Source organism: Xenopus laevis, chromosome 5S (assembly GCF_017654675.1).
Source record: "Xenopus laevis strain J_2021 chromosome 5S, Xenopus_laevis_v10.1, whole genome shotgun sequence".
In the NCBI taxonomy this organism is placed as follows: domain Eukaryota; kingdom Metazoa; phylum Chordata; class Amphibia; order Anura; family Pipidae; genus Xenopus; species Xenopus laevis.
In genome coordinates this window covers 13976037-14002576 of record NC_054380.1, presented here as the reverse complement: position 1 = coordinate 14002576, position 26540 = coordinate 13976037, and the positions used below count along the sequence as shown (strand labels likewise).

Genomic DNA, 26540 nt, shown 5'->3' with positions numbered 1-26540 from the left:
GGGATGGCTGTGTCCTAACTGTCCCTGCCAGAAGCACAGTAGGAGGGGGACAGCCAATCACAGCCCTGTAGTCACACAAACACAGACAGGCTCCAGTTCCCTATCAGGTCCTCCTAGCTGCTGATTGGTTACTGTCCTACAGAGCTGAGAGCCATCGGCTCCCCTGCACAGCCTGGGAATTCAGGGAGCAGGAAGTGGAAGGGAGGGATTATTAGGATTTGCAGGAAGTGGAAGGGATGGATTAGTAGGGTTTTTGCAGAAATAATCAATAAATCAACCTGAAACACTACTTTTTTAAGCACAATTCTTCTATATCTAAATGAGTATAATGCACTGGTACGTTCTTATTTTTTACGCAAAACGTCTCCTTTAAATATTCATTTTGGGGGTAAAGTTTTCTTTTAAGAGTTTTCTGGGACTAGTATTTGCTTAAGTACGGAGATAATTTGCAGACCCATCTTTTCCCATAAGAAACAATGAAGGGCAAATGGAAATTCCTCTGCGAGCGCTCAGTTCAGTGTCTTGCTGCATAACAAGAAGGAATAATAATCATTCTTCTGTAAATGCCATGATTACTACAGCACTTCATTCCCCTCTCTCTCTCTCTATCTGCTTTTCAGATTGTGTCTGCCGTTCAGTACTGCCATCAGAAATGCATTGTGCATCGAGATTTAAAGGTAATTATTTCTGTACAACTACAAAGGGGAAGGGATGATCACTCTCTGTTATTAATAGGGATACACCGAATCCAGGATTCAGTATTTGGCCGAATCTTTTGCAAAGGATTGGGGGGGTTCCACCGAATCCAAAATAGTGGATTCGGTGCATCCCTAGATATTAAAAATATCTGCATTCTTTTAAATGCCAATTTCGAGAATTGCCTGTAATTGTTTTTATAGCACAGATGTATCTCAAGGAGTGATGGAAAAGTCGGTGTCCGTGTTGTTTTATATACCTAGTGCTGACAACAAGATGGCTACATTTACCCCCCTTTTAAAATACTCAAAATAAGCAGCGTTTGGGTGTTTTTGGAGAAAACGTTTATGCTTTTGCCCTTGCCATCACCCTAATTTGCCATATGGTGTCATAGGTCTGCGTGCCCTAATCTGACAAGTACTTTCCTTAAAAGAACATAATTGATCATTGACCCATATTATTGAAAAAGGGGCGAGTACTGACAATAAAGGGTCTTTATAATAAAAAAAAACTGCTTTTTCTTTAGGATGGGTGTTCTCTAACATCTCCCATTTCTTGTTACTGGATGCAGGCAGAAAACCTGTTGTTGGATGCTGACATGAATATTAAGATAGCAGACTTTGGCTTCAGCAATGAGTTCACCATCGGGAACAAGCTGGACACATTCTGCGGGAGCCCACCCTATGCTGCTCCTGAGTTATTTCAGGGGAAGAAGTACGACGGGCCAGAGGTAGATGTCTGGAGTCTTGGGGTCATTCTCTACACGCTAGTGAGTGGCTCTTTACCTTTCGATGGTCAGAACTTAAAGGTAAGGAATACAGTTAGGTGCAAAGCCTGGTTCAACACTAGCCATTCCTTTTAAATATGATATTTTAAAGGGGCGCTATCACGAACATAAAATTTAATATAAGCTTCATCATACTGAAATAAGAAACTTTCTAAATATAATCTGTTAAATATTCTGTATTGTTTCTGAAATAATCAAGTTTATCTTCACTATTCCTCTCTCCGCATCCGTTTTTCTTCATTTTGTCTTCATGCAGCAGTTGGGTGTCAGATATTAGACCGTTCGATACAATATATCTTATAGAGGGGGCTTCCATTCCTAGCAGATGAATTAGAGCATCCTCAAATAACTGATTCCAGTACGAACAAAATCTAACAAAATCCTGCACAAATCCTGCATGTAGAGAGACAGGATTTCTGGTGATATTAAGTAAGCTCTAATACTCCTAGGATCTCCACTATAAGATATATATATAGTTCCCCTTTAAGTACTCCAATATATTTTATAGGGGGCTTCCATTCCTAGAAGATGTATTAGAGCTCGCTCAAATAACTGATTCCAGTACAAACAAAATCTAACAAAATAACTGCCTTTTGCACAAATCCTGCATGTAGAGAGACAGGATTGCTGGTGATTTTAATAGAGTGAGCTCTAATACATTTTCTAGGCAAAAGGAGCCCCCTATAAGATATATATAGTTCCCCTTTAAGTACTCTCCCTAGAAGGTTTATCTCTTCCTTTAATCTTATTAAAGGGGTGTGAAAATCAATTAACGTGCTCAAATGCCAGTTGCTTTATATGATAGCATAATAAGAGATAGCATGCAGAGTAGTTAGACGTCTTTATATTAGTCGGAGCTGCTATAGTTTTTCATTGAAAGGCACCTGTATATTTCCATACAAAGGGACTGCACACAGATGGTAATTCATGGTCACAGTTAACCGATTTTCTATGCCAAACACAGGATCAACATGTTTGTTTAGGGTGGACAATAAATGGGGTGTGTTCACTCTGTTGTGTGGGCAGTTAGCCTCAATGGCAAAGTGCTTGCTTGGCTTTGCGAGTATGTGCATCTATGTTGATACTGGTGCAATAAGATCTTTCATTTTTTTGCACAGGAATTACGGGAGAGAGTATTAAGAGGAAAATACCGAATTCCTTTCTATATGTCCACAGACTGTGAAAACCTACTAAAAAAGTTGCTTGTACTGAACCCCATCAAACGTGGCAGCTTGGATGTAAGTGCTCTCTTTATTCCCCATGAAGCAATCCAGTACAGGGAGTCCTCGAGTTACATACACCCGACTTACATACAACTCACACTTACAGACAGAAGCTATTACAGTAACATACTGTGATTTGCTTGACTTTTATTAGCATTTATCTTTAAAGGGATCCTGTCATCGGAAAACAAGTTTTTTTCAAAACGCATCAGTTAATAGTGCTACTCCAGCAGAATTCTGCACTGAAATCCATTTCTCAAAAGAGCAAACTGATTTTTTTATATTCAATTTTGAAATCTGACATGGGGCTAGACATTTTGTCAATTTCCCAGGTGCCCCTGGTCATGTGACTTGTGCCTGCACTTTAGGAGAGGAATGCTTTCTGGCAGGCTGCTGTTTTTCCTTCTCAATGTAACTGAATGTGTCTCAGTGGGACATGGGTTTTTACTATTGAGTGTTGTTCTTAGATCTACCAGGCAGCTGTTATCTTGTGTTAGGGTTAGGGAGCTGTTATCTGGTTACCTTCCCATTGTTCTGTTTGGCTGCTGGGGGGAAAAGGGAGGGGGTGATATCACTCCAACTTGCAGTACAGCAGTAAAGAGTGATTAAAGTTTATCAGAGCACAAGTCACATGACTTAGAGCAGCTGGGAAATTGACAATATGTCTAGCCCCATGTCAGATTTCAAAATTGAATATAAAAAAATCTGTTTGCTCTTTTGAGAAATGGATTTCAGTGCAGAATTCTGCTGGAGCAGCACTATTAACTGATGCATTTTTAAAAAATGTTTTTTCCCCATGACAGTATCCCTTTAAAGGGCATGTAAAGGTAAAAAAATAAAATCCCATTTTTACTTTCTTTAATGAAAAAGAAACCTATCTCCAATATACATTAATTAAAAAAATGTGTACAGTTGTTATAAGAAACCTGACTTAATGCAGTGAAATTCTCTTTTCATTTACTGCTGTGGATAGGAATTGTCAGATGGTCCCAAACTGCCCTGCAGGGAAACAATCATACTTATGATCAGAAGGGGGAGCCCCCGCCTTACTTCCCAGCCATGCAGAACTCAAGCAGCTTTGTTTGTTTTCCTGTAGAGCAGTCGGCGACTGTGTAGAGATTTGTAGTGGATTTTATTTTTGTCTTTACATCCCCTTTACTGTTTCCAACTCCAGGGACAAAGATCATGGAGCCAGATTTAAACAGATAAACTAGGATTCTATTTGAAGGATTATTTTGCTGCAGCCACTGGTTCTGCAGAGTTGGAGAAAGATTGTATTAAACAATATAAAAACTATAAAATCCACTTTAGATTACATGACAACACAGGACCCAGTGCAGTCTGTGTATTCTGATTATTAATCAGTCTTGCAGTATCGGCTTCTGGCAGGTATTATTTGACTTGTGCTGTTTTGATAATTTATGATGATCCCTAAGCAGCCCAGACCACACCGAGCATGTGCACAGTCTTGGTCTTGCAAAGATGTTTAACAAAGTTACAAGATGGTGACCCCCTGTAGGCCAAATTTGAAAGCATAAATTATTTGTTTGATTAGGCTTGTGGTGCAGTAAGTTCATGTTTATGTTTAGTATACACAATACAGCATTTCTAGCCTTATTCTATTTTAGACTTTAGTTGCCCTTTAATAAACCACCTACCCCAATCCCCTCTACTGCAGAGCACAGAAAGGTAAAAATAAATACTATGTTAAGCCAAACATCTGTCTTGTTGCATTTAATAAGTAAATGTATATGTTTCAACTTACATACAAATTCATCTTAAAGAGATACTGACACCAGAAATTAAACTTTTTTTTCATCCTTCATAATATTGTCCTTGTATGCTATCTATAATTTTGCCATAAAAGTATTTACAGATGCTTTTACATTAGGGATGCACCGAATTCAGGATTTGGCCAGGATTCTGCCTTTTTCAGCAGGATTCGGATCCTAGTTTGCATATGCAAATTAAGGGTGGGCAGGAAAATAGCGTAACTTTTTTGTCTCAAAACAAGGAAGTAAACATTTTTCCCCTTCCCACCCCTAATTTGCATATGCAAATTAGGATTTGGATTTGGTATTCGGGCGAATCTTTAAAGAAGGACGAAATAGTAGATTCGGTGCATCCCTATTTTACATTACCCATGTTTGTCTATGAGGGGGCTGCCATATTTGAGCTTCAGCAGTCTGTTCGCATTAGAAACTCTAACTGACATGTTGAAAACTGACAATCAGGTTGGCAAAACAGTCAGGTTTAGGAACTTCAAGTAACAATTACTTACAAAAGCAGCCCAATGAGGGAAACATGATCAACATGAGCTATAGGTAACTTTTAATGTACGTTAATATTTTGAATAATAATTTTTTTTAGAGTCAGTATCACTTTAAGAACAAACCTACAGACTAGTGATAAGCGGTCAGGTTTTACCCGAACTCGCCCTCCCTCCACCTGTGCGTGCCTGCGCCCGACTTCCGGGTTCCTTTTATAGACCCGCCCCAACCCGCTGATGACGTCACAAAAGGGACGGGGCAAGCAGGACCGCGGATATAAAACCAGAAGTCGGAAGCCGGCAGTGTAAGGTGGCGGCACTTAACATGGGGACTGCCTGTATTTCTCTCTGACATTGTGGTTAAAGGACCATTGTCCTGCTGAGTTGTGCCTAGTACAGGTGAATGTGTAAATAAGCATAACCTTATGGGCTCTCTCTGTATGAGCACATTTAGGGGGTTGTTCCTGCTGAATTGTGCTTATACCTATGCTGCCATAATACCATGCATCTAAATATAGAGCAAGAATTGCAAGTGAGCGTGCTTACAAAGAAAACCTCTTGGGTAGAAGTTTACTGCGTCCTAAATGTGCAAGGCCTTATGAGAACTGAAGTGTTGGCTGTTGAGAAGCTGACTACCGATACACTTGTGTGTGTAAGTCAGAACCAACAGTGCAGACAAATACCACGTTTCTTATTTTTTTAATGGAATTCCGCAGCAAATCATGAAGGACCGTTGGATGAACGTTGGCTATGACGAGGAAGAGCTGAAGCCGTATACTGAACCCGAACCAGATTTTAATGACACCAAGCGGATAGGTAATCCACGCGTTTGGTTTTTTTGCAGACAGATTTAATGTATCTGTTAACAAGCACAGTCAAGCTTTGCCTTTATACTGCTGATCTATTCAGCGGTGCCTTGAGTGAGATGTCTTGTGTTTGCAGCTGTGTTTACTCTCCCTAGATATCATGGTGACAATGGGGTTCTCAAGAGAAGAGATTAACAACGCCGTAGTAAATCAGAAGTACGATGAAATCATGGCCACCTACCTACTTCTGGGTCGAAAGCCTCCTGAGGTATGGGACTGGCTTTTGTGTGTGTCTTCTGTGTATGTTTTAAGAAACATCCAGTGCTTATTAGCTTGTCAGGCTCTCTGCTTGTTAAAGGGGTGGTTCACCTTTAAGTTAACTTTTAGTATGTTAAAGAATGGCCACTTCTAAGCAACTTTTCAATTGGTCTTCATTATTCATAGTTTTTTAATTATTTAAATTTTTCTTCTGACTCTTTCCAGCTTTTCACTGACCCCATCTAAAAACAAATACTCTGCAAATGTATTGTCATTGCTACTTTTTATTACTCATATTTTTATCCAGACCCTCTCCTATTCATATTCCAGTGTCTTATTCAAATCAATGCATGGTTCCTAGGGGAATTTGGACCGTAGCAACCAGATTGCAGAAACCACAAACTGGGGAGCTGCTGAATAAAATGCTAAATAACTCAAAAATGGCAAGTAATAAAAAATGAAGACCAATTGTAAATTATCTCAGAATATCCTTTTCTACATCATACTAAACTTTACCCCAAAGGTGAACAACCCCCTTTAAGGATGTGGGATTTGCAGCCACAACTGAACTGACCATTCTTGATGGGCTTTTGCGCCTTAGACAGATAAATGTGTGTCTCCATATACTGCGTTATGACTGTCCATTGAAAACACTGCATTTACAGGGATAACGTGATTTAATTCTGCCCTTTTTACAGCATCTATTGGCAATAGTGAAACCATAGACCCAGGGCCCTCCCTTATATATATATCCCTTTCTGTTACATTCCTCTGTTGTCCTTCCTCTCGTTTCCTTTTTTGTCTTTCCCATTAGTTTGTCTCCTTCTGTTTATATTTCTCTCCATCTGCTCCTTGTTGTTTTAACCAACAACTTGTTTTTTCATTACCGTACCAAATCTCTGCCTTGTTCGTTGGGGCCCAAAATTACTAATTATCTGTATATTGAATATACTTAATTGCATATAGATATATCTAATTGGATTATGTTTGATACAATTAGATATTGTATACGTATATTGGATATATTTAATATTGTTTATGACTAGTCTGACTCGTCTTCCAACTGACACAAGGTCACCCAAAAGAGGTTCCGCCTAAATATTCGGAAGGGTTTGTTACAGTGAGAGCTGTGAAGATGTGGAATTCTCTCCCTGAATCAGTTGTACAGGCTGATAAATTAGATAGCTTTAAGAAGGGGTTGGATGGTGCTGCTCTGGATCAACTAGCAGTTGAACTTGATGAACGTGTGTCTTTTTTTTTTTTTAACCTAATTTACTATGTTACTATGTATGTCTTAAAGGAGATGGAAAGTCTTCTTGCACTTGGGGGTGCCAAATGTTAGGCACCCCAAAATGATTGTAGTTACTTACCTGAAACCCAGGGTCGGTGCTCCTATCAGCAGAAAACTGCACCGGCCCGGGGTTCTTCCAACGAGCACCACGGAGCGATTCTATTCCGGAAGCCGGAAGAGGATCGATCCGTGGTACTCACAGGTATAACCCCGAGCCGGTGCAGTTTTCTGCTGATAGGAGCACCGACCCGGAGTTCCAGGTAAGTAACTACAATCACTTGGGGGTGCCTAACCTTTGGCAATTCAATACAATCTTGTAGGTTTTTATCTATAGACTTAAGTAGCGATAAAACACCTAAGCTTTAGGCGCTCACCCTGTGAATTCTCTGACCTGAGTGTAAATACTCCAGGTCCTGCCCTCAAAGGTTTACAAGCTCCTTAATACTGCATTAATCTTGAAGGGAAAATGCACTCCCTGAATTAGTCCAGTGGCCCGGGGGCATCACTCCGAACCCGTAGCAGGAGGTGAAGTGCAATTGAAGAAGAAATCTGTACAAACACTCTGTACGCCACTCGTATACAAGACGACTTTACATCAGAGTCCTGACGCGTTTCGTATCAACAATACGTAGGCATAGTCAGCTTTGTCTCTTGCAGTCAATTCCTTACCATGAATTTCTCTCTTGCAGTTTGAGGGAAGCGAGTCTCTATCCAGTAGCAACCTCTGTCAAAGGTCTCGGCCGAGCAGCGACTTAAACAATAGCTCGGTGCCATCACCTGCGCACATGAAGGTGCAGAGGAGCATTTCTGCAAATCAGAAGCAAAGACGGTTCAGTGATCACGGTACGGGTGTTGGCATAGTGACCAGTAAATTCTGCCTGGTGATTGGTTGCTATGGGTTACTCCTCCTCCCCAGCCTACCTGCCCCCCTTCCTCTGGGCAAATGCCCCTAAGTTTTTTACTCGCCCCTCCGTGCAGATTCTGGTCTCTGAGTTCACGGCAGCCATCTTCTTCTCCGGTAATCTTTGTGTATTGAAGCCATTTTTGGGGCATGCGCAGTTGGTGTACATTTCCGGTCCCGAACAACTGCGCATGCGCCGAAAGTCACGGAAATTTCAGAAGAATTTTCGGAAATTTTCGTGACTTTCAGCGCATGCACAGTGGTTCTGGACTGGAAATTTACTCCAACTGCGCATGCGCCGAAACTTCTGAAGAATGAAGATGGCGCCTGTGAACTCTGAGGCCAGAATCTGCACGGAGGGATGAGTAAAAAACTTAGGGGCATTTGCCCGTGGGGGGGGGGGGCAGGTAGGCTTGGAGGGAGGGGGGGTCTACCCAGGGGAGTTTTTTTTTAATTACGGGTTGAATTCTCTTTTAAGAAAACAACACCATTTGAAAGCCATAGTGAGATGTAATTTGCTGTGTCTATGGAGATTGCCTTTTTTCCCCTCTAACCTCACAATGTGCCAAGATCTATTTTCTTTATTAAACAGCCGGACCATCAATCCCTCCTTCTGTTTCGTATACAAAACGAGGGCAAGCAAACAGTGTTGAAAGCGAGCAGAAAGAAGACTGGGACAAAAACGGGTCACGTAAACTTAGCAGCACTATGGTCAACTCCAAAGGAGAAGTGGTAGCCAGTCCCCTGGCAGGGCCAGAGAGGAAAAAGTCTTCAGCTGGGACAAGTGTAAGTTAAACTGCATCTGTTATTGTGGCAAGTGTTGATTAGTAATTAATCAACCTTTCTATTCTATGTGTACTGTATATCATGAGTGGGTCCCTAAGCTCAGTAAGTGACAGCAGCACAGAGCATGTGCAGTGAATCAGTCAAAAGAAGATGGGGAGCTACTGGGGCATCTTTGGAGACACAGATCTTTACTGCTAAAGGGCTGTGGTTGCCTTGGGCTGGTACAGAAGACCAAACCATAATTTACAACATTTCTAGCCTACTTCTTAATTAAGCTTTAGTTCTCCTTTAATATAGAATGACAATATGAACCATGAACAAAACAATATTCATTTTTTGACTTTCTCTTTTTTTGTTTTCAGAATAGCTTGTTTCCAGGCAGTGGGATGACCAGAAGAAACACTTACGTATGTGAACGCACTACTGATAGACTGACTGCTGTACAAAATGGAAAGGACAGCAGGTATTTGTTCGCTTCTCGGAGCTGAGACTGAACCTGTGCCGTTTAGCAGAACAAAAGTAGAATATGGAACAAGTTCTTTGTGCAGGCCAAATAAAGGTCCACTGTAGTAGCCCTCCAAAAGTTTTATGGTCTTTGATCCAAGCTCCATAGTCATCTTTTTGTTATTATTTATTTTATTACAGGTATGGGACCTGTTATCCAGAATGATCGGGACCTGGGGTATTCCTGATAAGGGATCTTTCCTTACATTTATTAAAAAACCATGTAAACATTAAATAAACCCAATAGGCTGGTTTTGCGTCCATATGGATTATTTATATCTTAGTTTGGATCATGTACAAGGAAGGTAGTGTTATATTATTATAGAGGATAAGAAAATCATTTTAAAAAATGTTGATTATTTGGATAAAATGGAGTCTATGGGAGACAGCCCTTCAGTAATTCGAAGCTTTCTGGATAACGGGTTTCCGGGGTCCCAAACCTGTATAATCTTGCCCCCAAACATACTACAGTGGTAATTTGACCGATTGCATTGAAAAGTAGGAGTTTTTTTTTTATATAGGGATGCACCGAATCCACTATTTTGGATTCGTCTGAAACCCCCCGAATCCTTTGTGATAGATTTGGCCGAACCAAAACTGAATCTTAATTTGCATATGCAAATTAGGGGTGGGAAGGGGAAAACATTTTTAACTTCCTTGTTTTGTTACAAAAAGTCATGCGATTTCCCTCCCCATCCCTAAACTCCATTTGCAAATTAGGATTTGGTTCGGCCGGGCAGAAGGATTTGGCCGAATATGAATCCTGCTGAAAAAGGCCAAATCCTGGATTCGGTGCATCCCTAGTTGTTTAATTGCTTGTCTTGGCTTGGCTTTTTTTTTTTTTAAATTTGGGGTTCTGTGAATCACTTGGAGCAAAGTTTTAGATCCTCTTCAAAAGACCATCAAGCACACACTATCCAATGATGTCAAACTGCAATTCACTTTCCAAACACTCTAACTTTATGGGCTGTTTATTAACCCCTTCCCTCACCTGCACACCAACACGCTGTGCAACATTTATTTGCTGATTTTCTTATAATTCTCTCTTTGAGTTTGACAATACAATTTTTTTTTATGCTTTTAAATGGAGGGACTGAGCTGTCATTTTAAAAAAAAAAATTGATACAATCATAGCATAAATTGCATCTGAAAATAGCACTAATTGCCCGATGAGTCAGATGTAATAATACATCTTTTGTGCAGGTTAATAATAGGTTTGTTTAATAAGAACCCTGAAATCAAATTTAATTTGTATAAAAGATTTTTGCTTCTGTAATGTACATTAACAAGGAAGATTTCTGTTGCAGAGAGTAATTATTTAACACTTTTAAATGATCTTTTGTACAAAAACACTTCAGTTCTGGACACTGAAGCGTTTGATGGGGCAGAGATCGTGCTGCTGGTTCTGTTGCTACCTGAGGAAGGTGCTTTCTGCAGTTTATTGGTTTGCAGGTTCTAGTCCACAGCATAGGAACTTAAAATTGACAAGGGTCCTATTCTAAGCACTTTTGCAATGTACAGTCGTTATTTACTTATTTTTTTTTAATTCCAAGATATTAAAGGATACATGTTTTGTTAATATGAATGAATTCTGTTACAACAGCGCCACCTGCTGGTCATTTTCCCACCATTCTGACCACCAAGTAGTCAAGGAAATTGTCAGGAGAAAGAAAGAGGCTGCTCTGATGTTCTTCTGCTTAGGAAAGATGTGAGAAAGGTTTCTATTTTTTTTCCTAAGCAGAAGAACATCAGAGCAGCCTCTTTCTTTCTCCTGACAACTTCCTTGACTACTTGGTGGTCAGAATGGTCGCAAAATGACCAACAGGTGGTGCAAAAATTAATTCATGTTAACAGTACATGTTAAATTCACTAGAATACATCGGGGGGAAAAAACACTAAGACAAATGAAACTTTCAAATCGCAAAGTCTTTATTAAGAAATAACTTACCGAAACTCTGCTTGCTCTCCTCTTCAGAAAGCAATTGAGTGATCCATCGTGCAGCTCTCGATTTCTCCTCCCTGCCTTCCTTATAGGAGATAGCCAGGGAGGAGAAATTGAGCGCCGCGTGAGGAATCATCGCCTATTCTGAAGAGGAGCGCAAGCGGTTGTTTCTTAATAAAGAATTTGAAAGTTTATTCTCAGTGGGTTTTTTTTCTCGATGTGTTCGATTATGTTACTGGTCTTTTAATTAAAAAAATAATGAATGTACATTCCAAAAGTGCTTAGAACAACACCCTCGTCAATTTTAACTTTAAAATAAATGGGGAAAATGTAAACGCCAGCGGGTGATCACTAGTGATGTGCGGGTTCAGGGATGTTCAGGATGACCTCACACCCCCATTTGCGGGTGGTTCCGGGTTGAGCTCTCCCCACCGCCATCTTGCACTGCCGGCTTCCGATTTCCGTCTTCGTTTTTTTATAGACGCGCACCTGCTTGCTCTGCCCCTTTTGTGACATCATGGGCAGGCGTGGGTCTATAAAAGGAACCTGGAAGTTGGGCGCGGGCTGAGAGTTGGGGTCGGTTGCGGTTCGGATTTTACCCGACCTGCACATCACTAGTGATCACCCACTAAGCCTCAATTTGTGTCAAATTTTGTTCGTTTTTTTCACACAGGCCCCTTAGCGTAGTTGGTTCCATTAACTTATCTAGGATAGGACTTGCTGCAGTAAGAACATCTGGTTCCATATTTACAGTATATGGCGATAGAACATTCTGCAGCTAGCAAAGCTGACAATCTGGTGGAGGGATTACTACACCTGGCTATCTGGCAATGGAACTTTCTGCATAAAGCACAGCTGCTTCCTTGAATATCTGGTGATGGAATCAACTGCACTTAGCACAGATGGTTTCATAAGGATAGAATTTTGGCAGTAAGCGAATCTAATGGAGACAAACTTTCCACTGGCTGTCTGTGTTTAGGCCTGTTATGTGATCTTGAGCCACATTAGCAGTTCTGACTGATATCAGAAACTGTAATTTGCCTTTTTTTCAAACATAAATGGCACATTGAACAACATTGTCATATTGCTGTTTTCCAGTCTAACTGAAATGTCTGCGGGGAGCACGACTTCTACAGCGTCTGCGGTACCCTCAGCCCGACCTCGCCACCAAAAGTCCATGTCTGCCTCAGGCCACCCCATTAAAGTCACTTTGCCTACAATCAAAGACGGTACTGAAGGTTTCCAGCCAAGGTACCGAGTAAATAACTCTGGAAGCCAGAGCTTTTTGTAAAGATCGTTTTAAGATCGTTTTAAAATTATCAGTGGGACAGAACTATATGTAAGAAAGCACATTTTGACCACTAGATGGAGACCTGCTCATGCAGCAGGCAATATTGTCCAAATCCTTTTTTGTTGTCCACTTTACTTCTGATCCAAATCCAATTAATGTTAAAGGGATTCTGTCACGATTTTGGTGTTGTCGTTTTTATTACACTGTTTACACTGCAAATAACTCTACCATATAAATGTAATTCCTGGACCAATAAGTGTATTATTTTAGTTGTAATATTGGTGCGTAGGCTCCATCTCAGGTCATTTTGGCTGGTCATGTGGTTTCACCAGCACGTTAGGATGGAACTGCGAGGTTAGTGGGAATCGAGCGGTCGTACATCTTACGATTTTTCGTCCGACATCTGTCAGAAAATTTATCAGCCAGGTTAAAAAAAAATGTATTGGCCCCAGTGCAATCTATCTATGTTTGCAGGGCCAAGCAGGCAGCTACCCTCCGTTTTCCGGGCAATATCGCTTGAAATTGTCTTTTTAGTTGATGGACAAATCGTACATTTAAACTATCGATTCGAGATAATCGTGGTCTCACGATAACGAAAAGATCTTTTAAAGATCTTTACATCTATGGCCAGCTTTAGGGAGCTGCTATCTGGTTATCTTCCCATTGTTCTGTTGTTAGGCTGCTGGGGCGGGAAAGGGATGGGGTGATATCACTCAAATTTGCAGTACAGCAGTAAAGAGTGATTGAAGTTCATCAGTTCACAAGTCACATTACTGGGGGCTCCTGGGAAACTGACATGTCTAGCCCAGTGATCCCCAACCAGTAGCTTGTGAGCAACATGTTACTCACCAACCCCTTGGATGTTGCTCCCAGTGGCCTCAAAAGAGGTGCTTATTTTTGAATTCCGGGCTTGGAATTTTAATTGCATAAAAACTAAGTATAGTGCCAAGTAGAGTCTCCTGTAGGCTGCCAGTCCACATAGGGGCTACCAAATGGCCAATCACAGCCCATATTTGGCACTGCATGGGACTTTTTCATGCTCGTGTTGCTCCCCAACTCTTTTTATGTTTGAATGTGGCTCACGGTTAAAAAAAAAAAAAAGGTTGGGGACCCCTGGTCTAGCCCCATGTCAGATTTCAAATCTAAATATAAAAAATTGTTTGCTCTTTTAAAAAATGGATTTCAGTTCAGAAGTCTGTTGGAGCAGCACTATTATCTTATGCGTTTTGGGGGGAAAAAACATGTTTTCTCTTGACAGTATCCCTTTAAACTATATGGCTGCTGGCATTTGTGATATGATATTGGCTGGCTGGGGATACTGGGAGTTTTATAGCACAGGTGGGGGGCAATATTAAAGTAGATCTGGACTAGATGTAGACTTCTTAGGGGCTGATAAATACAAGTTTCCCTAGCAATTGCTAAAATGCAGCGATTAGTAGGGATGCACCGAACCCACTATTTTTGGATTCGACCAAATCCTTTGCGGAAGATTCGGCTGAATACCGAATCTTAATTTGCATATGCAAATTAGGGGTGGGAAGGGGAAAACATTTTTTCTTCCTTGTTTTGTAACAAAAAGTCACTTGATTTCCTTCCCCGCCCCTAATTTACATGTTCAAATTAGGATTTGGATTTTGTTTGGCCTGTCAGAAGGATACGGGCCATTCCGAATCCTGCTGAAAAAGGCCAAATCTTGGATTCGGTGCATCCCTAATGATTAGATAAACGAAATCACAAGTATCAGAAATTGCTGTCCCTTTGTTCAAACAACAAATGTAGTAAAATTGAAAAAATGAAATGATGGAAGAATACTGGAGTTTACCTTTGTATGTGTTTGATTAAAACAGTACTGGAACTCAGAGGGTGCCAGCCACGTCCCCATCCGCTCACAGTATTAGCGCCACTACACCGGATCGGACGCGCTTCCCTCGTGGAAGTACCAGCCGGAGCACTTTCCATGGAGAGCAGCTCAGGGATCGACGCACAGCCACTTACAATGGCCCCCCGGCATCGCCGGCCCACGAGACCTCCCAGTTCTCTCACAGTCGGAGAGGAACCTCCACCGGAATTATCAGCAAGATCACCTCCAAGTTTGTACGCAGGTAAGTGAAAACGTCAAGTCAGCAACAAGTATGGCATTGTGTAAAGAAGGGCTAAAAGGAACTAGTACAGGTATGGGACCTGTTATTCAGAATTCTTGGTACCTGGGGTTTTCTCTATAAGGAGTCTTATCGTAATTTGGATCTCCTTACCTTATGTCAACTGAAATATCATACAAATATTATTAAAACCTAGTAGGATTGTTTTGCCTCCAATAAGGATTCATTATATCATAGGTGGGATAAAGTACAAGATACTGTTTTATAAATGAAGCGAAAAAGGAAATCATTTTTAAAAATTTTAATAATTCGATTAAAATGGAGTCAATGAGAGACGGCCTTCCCGTGGATAATGAGTTTTCAGATAACGGATCCTATACCTGTACATGCTGTTTAACGGCAGGATATACTGTAAAAACAGGTTTGTTAAACTTTATTATTATTAAAGGATAAGTAAACCTATAAAATAAATGAATGTAAAAATGATGAGCTATTCCAAGTACTTTTGCAATGTACTTTCATTATTTATTCTTTTTTCATTCCAAGATATTAAGGGATACATGTACTGTTAATATAAATTAGTTTTGTTACAACATCGCCACCTGCTGATCATTCTCCGACCAGTCTGACCACCAAGTAGTCAAGGAAATTGTCAGGAGAAAGAAAGAGGCTGCTCTGATGTTCTTTAATTCTAAAGAACCTTTAGATGCAGCTTGGGATACAGACCTACGTATATAACTTTATTGTGTGTGTATGGGTAGGGGACCTGTTATCCAGAATGCTCGGGACCTGGGGTTTTCCAGATAAAAGATCTTTCCATAATTTGAATCTTCATATCTTACTAGAAAATCATGTAAACATTAAACAAACCTAATAGACTGGTTTTGCTTCCAATAAGGATTAATGATATCTTAGTTTGTATCAAGTACAAGTTACTGTTTTATTATCACAGAGAAAAAGGAAATAATTTTAAAACAAATTTGATTATTTGGATAAAATGGAGTCTATGGGAGATGGACATTCTGTAATTCGGAGATTTCTGAATAAGGGATCCCATACATTAGATAGCTAGAAATAGATAGATAAATGTACAAGAAGTGACTTGAGCATAGTTGACTTATTTTTTATTGGCCCTTTCCTTGTCTCCATTGTATTCTGTCCTTTTCTGTATTTGTACAATCACGCATCTTTGCTCCCTCCTGCTGCCATTTCATAAATACTCATCCTATTGAGGAATCGATACATTACATCCATATTTTCATTCATAAATAACCTTGTGGCTCTCATTCAGGGGTGCCCAGTCTCTACCTGCACCGAATCCACTATTTTGTATTTGGTTGAACCCCCGAATCCTAAATGAAAGATTTGACCGAGTACCGAATGAAATCCTAATTTGCATATGCAAATTAGGGGTGGGAAGGGGAAAACATGTTTACTTCCTTGTTTTGTGACAAAAAGTCAAGATATTTCCCTCCCTGCCCCTAATTTGCATATGCAAATTAGGATTTGGATTTGCCAGGCAGAAGGAATCGGCCAAATTCTGCAGAAAAAGGCCGAATCCCAAACCGAATCCTGGATTCTGTGCATCCCTACTTGTAGACATGTAAACCCTATAAACTCTTACCATGTCTTTTGGTTAGGCACATATTTCTCACACTAAATTCATCATTATCTGTGTATTTTTCCCCTCAGCCTGCACCCGTAGTGTTTTCCTAAATGCAAGATCTGCTTTATCCAGACGGCCATTTTCTATCGGCTTCATCATCATTTATATTTGCATATCCAGACACACCTGATGAGCTCAGAAGTGTTTTTTGTAATGTAACTTTATTAGCAAATATGTGTAATCCTACTCATTCCTACATGTATAATCCCACCCACTCATATATGTAATCCCACTAATACATGTGTAGTCCCACTCACTCATACTTGTATATTATATATAATCCCACCCATACATATAATCCCACTCATACATGTAATCCCACTCACCCCTACATGTATAATCCCACTCATATGTGCATAATCCCAATCCATTTACTCATACATGCAATCCCACTATCATATGTATAATCTCACTCATATGTATAATCCCACTCATATGTGTTTAATCCCAATCCACTCACTCATACATGTAATCCCACTCACTCATGCATGTATATTATAATATATATAATCCCACTCATACATGTAATCCCACTCACCCCTACATGTATAATCCCACTCATGCGTGCATAATGCCAATCCAGTTACTCATACATGTAATCCCACTCTCATATGTATAATCTCAGTTATATGTATAATCCCACTCACTCATACATGTAATACCACTCACTATATACCCCCTCCATTTGCCAGCGTCAAGACATTAGCAGCTTTCACCCGGTGGTCATTTTCCCTCTGACACGTCATCACTGACATCTGCAAACAGGACATGTATGCTGTAATGTTCATGCAATACAGAATGCAGGTTTACAAAGGCACAATATACTTTGATAAAAAGTTTTGCTGGGACTGAGCACTGTAATAGTTAAGATGAGCCCAGGAGAGGTGGCTAGGAGAAAAAAATAAAAAATAGGATTAGACAGTTAGAGTTTCTATGGAACCAGCAATGCTATCTCTTCATTGGCTGTTCGACTGGAGGGTGTGTTTAGTAATCTGAGCTGAGAAGAACTGAGCATGCTCATGAGCCAACAGCCAAAGCAAATTCCTGAGGGAGGGGGCAGAGTGGGTTAGAGGAGGAGAAGGATTTCTAAGTGATTAAGAAGATGCTGCAGCCTTACTGTTAACCTTTTAACAACCAGAGTGGCAGATATCTAAAGATTTCAAAGAGGCTGTTCACTGATGACATTTTTGTGGAGGAGGTTTACACGTCCTTTAAAGGAACAGTAACGCCAAAAAATTAATGTGTTTTAATGGAATGACAGTATAATCTGGTCTTGCCCTACACTGGTAAAACTGATGTGTTTGCTTCAGGAAGACTACTATAGTTTATTTAAACAATCTTCTGTGTAGCCATGGGGGCAGCCATTCAAGCACAAGATACACAGTAGATAACAGATAAGTACTACTATAGTTTGTATAAAGAAGCTGCTGTGTATGGGGGCAGCCAGTCAAGCACAGGATACACAGTAGATAACAGATAAGTACTACTATAGTTTATATAAACAATCTTCTGTGTAGCCATGGGGGCAGCCATTCAAGCACAGGATACACAATAGATAACAGATAAGTACTACTATAGTTTATATAAACAAGCTGCTGTGTAGCCATGGGGGCAGCCATTCAAGCACAGGCTACACAGTAGATAACAGATAAGTACTACTATAGTTTATATAAACAAGCTGCTGTGTAGCCATGGGGGCAGCCATTCAAGCACAGGATACACAGTAGATAACAGATAAGTACTACTATAGTTTATATAAACAAGCTGCTGTGTAGCCATGGGGGCAGCCATTCAAGCACTTGCCATACATTACTTTTTTTATTTTTCTTTCTTTCTCTGAAACTGTGTACATAAAATACTGGTATTTGTCACTTGTCATTGAATCTGAACCTAAACTTTGTTTTGAGGGACCCAAGCGAAGGGGAAGCAAGTGGGAGAACGGACCCATCCAGGTGAGGCGCTGTTGTATCTGATTTACGACTCTGTGCAATCGCTTCTTTTACGCGTCAGCTTTGCTTTGGCTTTTCTTCTTGTTTGATGCTTTTATTTCCACACCCAACTGTAAAAAATTCTAGAAAAATTTTCTGCATACATCCTCACAGGGGAAATTAGTCACTCAGCGACAAATCTTCTCTACTGCTTGCGGCTCCCTGAAATTCGTTCCCGCCGGCAAGAATGCGGGACGGCATATGAATATCTTAGGATTTCCGAAGTTGCCCGAAGTTTCCTTGTGCGGCAACTTCAGAAATCCAAAGCGATTGCCATCCCACCGGAGATCCGTATTCTTGCTTTTAGTAAGGCAGTATGGGTAGATTAGTCACCCGCATTAGAAAAGATTTGTCTCTGGGCGACTGATCTACCCGCGTGCCACCCCCTTAAGCGCAGAGACACACGCTGCCATTTGAGGAGATTAGTTGCCCAGCAAAAAAATCTTGTCTTCTTCCGGGCGACCGATCTCCTCAAACTGCCTTCCCGCTGGCTAGAATGAAAATCGCCTGCGGGATGGCACTTGGAGTGATTCGTTTTCTGAAGTCGCCTGAAGTTTCATCGTGAGGCAACTTTGGGCGAAGGGAAGGTAACCAAAAAGCAGCTCCCTAACACAAAATAACAGCTGCCTGGTAGATCTAAGAAGAGCACTCAGTAGTAAAATCCAGGTCCCACTGAGACACATTCAGTTACATTGAGAAGGAGAAACAACAGCCTGCAAGAAAGCAGTTCCATCCTAAAGTGATGGCTCTTTCTGAAAGCACATGACCAGGCAAAATGACCTGAGATGCACCTACACACCAATATTACAACTAAATAAAAATACACTTGTAATTGTGTAACTTAGAAATTAAAAATAAATCGTAAAAATCATGACAGGATCCCTTTAAGAACAGAGGACAGACTGGATATTGCACAGCATTTATATTAAAGGCGAACTAAAGGTTAAAACAGTTGGGGTGCCAATATGTTGGTCATCGCCCAGTTAAGCAAATCCCTAACCTCGTGGCCTGAACCCAGGTTGGGTAGGTATAGGAGGAGCCGGGTAGAGGAGATAAAGTAGGACAAGATGGCAATAGTAATGCCAACCTGATGAGGTACTAGGGAAAATACCAGGGTGTATGTGGTGGCATGTAGCTAGCAGCTTTCCCCTTTAATAACTAATGTTTGTGTTGCTTGCTCCCCGAGTTGATCCATCACAGTCTTGTTAGTGGAACATTGCCCAGCGTCATAATTGCATCGGGTCATGCAAAGCGAGAGGCAGATATTCTGTTTGCTTTTATTCTCCCTGTTAGATAATGCACTGAGACAAACTGTTTTATTGGCTGAACTACCACGTGAATAATAAAAACTCTATAAAAACTAAGAGCGGCTATTGGGCAGATTTCCATCCTGCATTATTTAATGGAGTCAGGACGAGGATACATTTCCAGTTTGGATGCTGTTAGCAAAAGCTATTGGCACCATATCAACATCACACTTCTCTTCCATTTCCTCTCTGCAATGTCATGCCTAATGTGCTTCCTATGCTTTCTATACTGTGATCTGCTTATACTGTATATCTGTGTGTGTGTGTGTGTGTATGTATATATATATATATATATATAATGACTTATTGAGTGTTTGTTCTATGGGGGCTGGGGTTATCACAAGACCATTTTCATTGCTTTCATCAGTGGGTACACCCGCTTCTGATGATGCATGCATGCTTTGAGCCCTCTGTGTAGGTGCCTGCCTTTGGCATGTTTTCTAATGCTGGTTAATTATGGTACTGCCCTGGAATGGTGTGTTAGAGGAGGAGTGTAGCCCCATGGTTGGTAATAGTGATTTGCGGGCCGGCCTGATACGCTCTGGTTATTGCGGGCTTGGGCTGACCTTGCACACTTTTTCGCGGGTGCGGCTTCCGACTTCCGGGTTCTTCTTTTATAGTTGCTGTGCCTGCTCGTCCTGCCCTTTTTGTGACGTCATCAGCGGGGCAGCGCGGGTCTATAAAAGGAACCCAGAAGTCGGGCTCGGGTGGAGGGGGTGTGGGTCGGGGGAAATCCCAAACCGCACATCACTAGTTGGTAAGGTACAAAATTCTTATTGATAAAGATAATATCCAAATCTCCAAAGTCTAACAGTATAGAACACAAAGCTGTGGTCCATTCCCTCCATTTAGGATGCAGAGAACCTAGTCTGGTTAGGGTGAGACGGGCTAAAAGGAGTCATGCCAGGCTCTATACTAATAGGCCGTATCTGTGCTATAAAACCAGCGGTTCTGGATGCATTGTTAGCCAGAGTGATTTGCATGTCTCCCCATAATGCCTCATGTGAGAGTTATGAAGACTGTGCTATATTTAAATACCTTCTGTTTTCAGAAGTCTTTATGTTCCATTTAGGATGATAACTGATAACTTTCCCATGGAGAGGTACAGGGGTTTTAAGAAATGTCACATGTTCCGCTAGCCGCCTGCTTTTTGGTGCTGTTTTGCACCAACTATTCTGTAGCTGCTTCTACTTGATCTTATCACCTGCAGTTCCCTAACGCTTATGTCCATTCACTATGGAACTATTTAACTCCCACTACAAAGATAAAAGGGGTTTTTGGCCTTTGAATTAACTTTTAGTATGATGTAGAAAGGGATATTCTGCTACAATTTGCAATTGTTTTTCATTTTTTATTATTTGTGGGTTTTTGAGTTGCTTAGCTTTTTATTCATCAGCTCTCCCATTTGCCATTTCAGCAATCTGGTTGCTAGAGTCCAAATTAGCCTGGCAACCATGCATTAATTTCCGCAAGAGACAGGAATATAAATAGGAGAGAACTAAACAGAAAGAAGAGTATTAAAAAGTAGCAATAAATACACGTGTACCCTTGCAGAGCAGTTGTTGTTAGATAGGATCAATGACCCCCATTTGAAAGCCGGAAATAGTCAGAAGAAGAAGGCAAATAACGCAACAACTATATAAAAAAAAAAAAGTCAGCTGAGGTTTTTTCTGAAGATTGTCAGCTAAGGCAAAGGTCACACTGGGCGATAAGTCACCCGCGTTTTTTTAAAAGAAAGTTGCGGGCGACAAGGCGATCGCATTTGTGCAGAAGGAAAGTTTAGAGCGACTTTTACCAGGAAGCGATTATCATCCCATAGTGCTGTGCGCTACGTCCATACGCTGTTTGTCTGTACTGGTGCGGCCTCCCGTAGCGTTATAACGTAGCGTCTTGATGTCAGCGCAAAAATTTCCATATTATTGCGGCTACTATTCTTTGTGTGTGTTTGTTTGTGGGACATTTCTGTGCTTCTCTATGTACATGCTATTTCTCAGCTATCACTCCAAAAAGGGTCTCTGCGCGTTTTGAAGCTACAGGCGATCTCAAATCGCGCTGTGTACATATTAGCTCGCGATTTGCATGAATCTTGATGTGTCGACAAAACTAACGACTTGTCGGGTAGGCTTTTGGGTAGAGTCCTGCGCAGGTCCAGTTTTTGAAACCTATATCCACAACCCAAACCCGCATGTTTCCCCGACCCGCAATAAGTCATCTAACCTTACGACCCGGGGGACATGTGAAACTGTTGCATTTGCCCGAAAATGATGTCACTCCGGTTCCGAATCTTCCCAAAATAAATGTAAAACTGATAGAGCCGCAAGGGTGGGTGGGATTAAGGCAGCACCTTTGATGGGTACCCATCTGGGTTACCCGTGGACCGCCCGACCACTTTGCGGGTATTCCGCGGGTGCCCAACCCAATGCAGGACTTTAGTTTGGGGCTTTGGATTCGGAGCAGACTTTTATACCATGATCTTAGGGTGGCAACACAATGGGCGATGGTGGGGTATTGTATAAACTGGAAACAAGCAATTGAGGAAACGGCACACAGAAATGAATGCAAAAGGGGAAAGACCCCTATGAATTTATTGTGTCAAACAGCACAACGTTTCGGGGGCTGGCCCCTTCGTCAGGTGATGTGAAGATATTGTATAATCTGGCCATATACACGGACGTGTCCCCAACCTTTTTGGAGTTGGCCGGCAAACCCATGCATTTGCAAATAGCGGTCATTGACCAAAATGGTTTTCTATTATGAGCAATTAACACTGGTATACACCTTTCCACAACTTTTCCCCAAGTCCATCTCATTGTGACCACTTGCATTGAAATTCCTTCATCAGTTATATAAAGAGACAACAGTTCTTCTCTGTGATGCTTATCATTCTCTTCATCACACTTTCCATTTGTCACTCATCCCACTTTCCTATTCAGCATTTGTCAGGGCACCGTGGATCGTAGAAAAAAACCAAATACCGTTGTCTTTCAGTTTAGGCAAGACCAATGATTAACTTGAGGCCTGCTTTGCAGTAGCGGGAGCTGAAATCAGTGTCGCATGCCTTCTTCTCAGCTTGGTGGCAGTATCTCATTAACGTAATTAGCAAAGTGTTCATAAAAAGGAGGTTATATTTTTGTAATTCTTTTGGCTTTCCTTTCCAGGAGCACCTCCGGTGAGCCAAAGGAGCGGGAAAGGGAAGATGCAAAGGACTCAAAGCCACGATCTTTACGCTTCACCTGGAGCATGAAGACCACCAGCTCCATGGACCCCAACGATATGATGAGGGAGATCCGCAAAGTGCTGGATGCCAACAATTGTGACTACGAGCAGAAGGAACGCTTCCTTCTCTTTTGTGTCCATGGGGACGCCCGACAAGACAGCCTTGTACAGTGGGAAATGGAGGTGTGCAAGCTGCCTCGCCTGTCCCTTAATGGGGTGCGTTTTAAGAGGATATCGGGGACATCTATCGCCTTCAAGAACATTGCATCCAAGATTGCGAATGAGCTGAAACTGTGAATTTGTTCCCTCAACGGGTAATGGTCAGAGTGAAGTCCACTGTCTGAGTGATCTGCTGAGCCCTGTAGGCCGTCAATGTGGCACATTTTGGGCGTGTGAACCAGTAAAGGGCATTATTACTCCGGGCACACACAAATGTCCTTACTGCAATAAGCTTATACATAGCTATGATGAATTGTACAATCTTGAAATCAAGTACCACTTCTGCATTAGTCAACCGTCTGATGATCTAGAGCAGGGATCCCCAACCTTTTTCCACCCGTGAGCAACATTCAGATGTAAAAAGAGTTGGGGAGCAACACAAGCATGAAAATTTTTCCTAGTTAGTGCCAAATAAGGGTTGTGATTGACTATTGGTAGCCCCTATGTGGACTGGCAGCCTACAGGAGCATCTATTTGGTAGGACACTTGGTTTTTATGCAACCAAAATTTGCCTCCAAGCCTGGAATTCAAAAATAAGCACCTGCTCTGAGGCCACTGAGAGCAACATCCAAGGGGTTGGGGAGCAACATGTTGCTCACGAGCTACTGGTTGGGGATCACTGATCTAGAGCATTCTCTCCTCAGTCGATGTGCATAGAATTGTATAATAGACGATGAATTGCTCAGACAAAGCAGATCTTGTATAGCTGGCTTTAGTTTTACTGTACAGAGATCTATGTTCAGTGTTTTCATTCTGGATGATGGCGTTCTTCCTTATCGTTTAACGAGATAATGATGATTTATTTTTACTTTTTTTTTTTCAGTTTTGTAACGTTTCAATATGGCCGTTATTTAACAAAAAATCCACAGCTATCCAAAAAAAACCCACCTAAGGGTTTGTATAACCAAACCACGACTGTTTTAGATTTTGGAGATCTATCCACTGTACCAGAGCACAGAGAACCTGTGGAACGTGTGATGAGCCTTTAATGAAGATAATCTTTTGCTTGTTGTGCTACTTGTTCCACACAGTGCTTAGGAATGGCTTAGGATGCCAATTAGCTAACCTCTGGTAGTTGTCTGGGACATCTCTCTGAATTCTTCTCCAGATAAGTGGCTGGGAGTTTCCCTGCACTATCACTGTAGGTTGGTAACAGGTGTGGGACCTGTTATCCAAAATGCTCGGGACCTGGGATTTTCCAGATAAAGGATCTTTTAGTAATTTTGATCTTCATACCTTGGTCTACTCGAAAATCATGTAAACATTGAAGAAACCCAATAGGCTGGTTTTGTTTCCAATAAGGATGAATTATATCTTAGTTTGGATCAAGTACAAGGTCTTGGGGTTTATTTATCAAAAAGTGATCGCCACAGTCCTCTGGAGTGAAATTCCGCCACTCTCCATTTCTATGGGATTTATAAAAGAGTATTTATCAATGAGTGAAAGTTCATCCTTTGATAAATACGCCTTTCAAAATCCCATAGAAATGAATGGAGAATGGCGGAATTTCACTCTAGGGGACTGTGGCGATCTCTAACGTCCCTTTTTGATAAATATACGAAAATGTTTTATTATTACAGAGAAAAGGCAAATCATTTTTAAAAATTTGGATAAAACGGAGTTTATGAGAGACGGGCTTTCGGGATAACGTGTTTCCAGATAACCGATCCCATACCTGCACCTGGTTTACATTACTGAAAGGAGTGGCTTGTCCTAACTGAGCACCACAGAGCAATTAATAGGAGACCTCTAGCTCTTGGCATGGCTTCATAACCTATTGTATACATTATTTTAAAAAGAAAACAAAAATGTGAAGAAAGGGCACAGCTGCCAACTGTAGCATCTTCAATATGCAGATCCCAAGCTCCGATACATCATCAGAGAAGGCTAACGTAAGCATTTATTCAGTGTTAAGGGAAAGGTCATGCGGTGTTAATGCTACAGGGCCTTCATTGTTTATGGTATAATGTCTAACATTGCATGGGCTCAACTGTGTGAGATGGTCAGAAAAGCCTTTACTGTTACTATTATTTTTTACCAGTCGCCCTATACTCCTAAAAGAGCGGTCTCCTTACAGGTACACTTCTAAACAAAAGCTTTTATTTGTTCCTGAAAACCTTGGAAAACCTAAAAGCAGCATAAAAAACATGCTTAAATATAGTCACCTTTCTGCTTTCATAATGAGAAGGAGAACGTTGAACACTAGTCAAACAAGTATGGCAGCACTTACACATACCTTCCAACTGTGCCGTTTTTCGCGGGACAGTCCCGATTTTGACAGCTCATCCCACAGTCCCAGACTGTTACTGAAATGTCCCGACTTTCTCTTTGATCTCCTGCCCTGAACAGCCAGAAAAAGATACAAAGTTTCTAAAACTTAATTGGCTTCTGGCAGAGAGCCCGGAATAAATGGCAGGTGCACTTGGCTACTTTTGTAACAATTTAAGATAAGAAAAGAAACAATTTAAGATAAGCAGGTCTCTTAGGGAAACTATAAAGAGCAATTTTACTTTCATTAGCAAAACTCTAATAACGCATAAAAACCACAGAAATGTGTTAAAACTTTCATTACCTGTCTAATGTTGTAATATGGACATGGTAATTAAGGGTGTGGCCACAAAAACAGGCGTGGTCAAAAAAACTTCCCCAAGCTGCACTTGGCAAATCTTTTTATTTCCAAAATGTTGGGAGGTATGTTTGCAAGATATCTCCATTGCCAGCCAGGACACCATGGGTTGAAGGAGTCAGCCAGTCGGCTAGTAACACTTATGGCAGGGACTACTACTATTAATAGAGGGGCGCTGGAAATGAACACAAGGAATCCCCGCCATGAAGGGGGGAATGGTCTAAAATACAACAAAGTAGTACAACAGTCTTACATTTTACATACAGGTTCCCTCTGCTTTATTATCTGCATGTTCTCCTTTAAGTTCTGGGAGAACTGATGACTATTCTTGTCCACCAGTGAAGGATATTCACAGATATCCTCTGATCAGATATTTTATCTCTTGAGGGTTCAGAGCGTAAAGGCTTTACATGGTTCAGTATATACAGCAGTAGTCGGCAGTAGAGGAAGGTGACACTTTTGTTTGTGGAGGCTACAAGCGAAAGGCTTTTTACTGCATAACTTCTACTTATATATGAATATATTGTGGTTGATCTCTTTTTGGGAAGGTTCACTGTCCCTAAATCTTCATTATTCTATTCTATGCCTGTGGTGGACTTTTTCACTTCCAGCTTACATTCTAGGTCCAACCTTTGGTAAGAACCCCCATAAATTAAAACAGTTAC

General features: G+C 41.1%; 1 protein-coding gene across 3 annotated transcripts in view; it reads left to right on the top strand.

Moving 5' to 3' along the window:
- Positions 1-24243, top strand: part of mark1.S (MAP/microtubule affinity-regulating kinase 1 S homeolog) — a 100707-nt gene extending 76464 nt beyond the window's left edge. Inside the window, exons 7-19 of one of the 3 annotated variants that reach the window (XM_041564248.1) lie at positions 621-677; positions 1268-1504; positions 2602-2721; positions 5692-5791; positions 5937-6049; positions 8020-8173; positions 8824-9017; positions 9380-9480; positions 12562-12714; positions 14602-14856; positions 18427-18471; positions 22973-23561; positions 23878-24243. In XM_041564248.1, coding sequence (XP_041420182.1) covers positions 621-677; positions 1268-1504; positions 2602-2721; positions 5692-5791; positions 5937-6049; positions 8020-8173; positions 8824-9017; positions 9380-9480; positions 12562-12714; positions 14602-14856; positions 18427-18471; positions 22973-23327 — 1884 coding nt within the window. In that variant the 3' untranslated portion in view covers positions 23328-23561; positions 23878-24243. Of the gene's footprint in view, positions 1-620; positions 678-1267; positions 1505-2601; positions 2722-5691; positions 5792-5936; positions 6050-8019; positions 8174-8823; positions 9018-9379; positions 9481-12561; positions 12715-14601; positions 14857-18426; positions 18472-22972; positions 23562-23877 lie in introns of those variants that run through there. The other 2 variants (XM_041564249.1, XM_018264367.2) reach the window with 2 other exon arrangements.
- The last annotated feature ends 2297 nt before the right edge of the window (positions 24244-26540 follow it).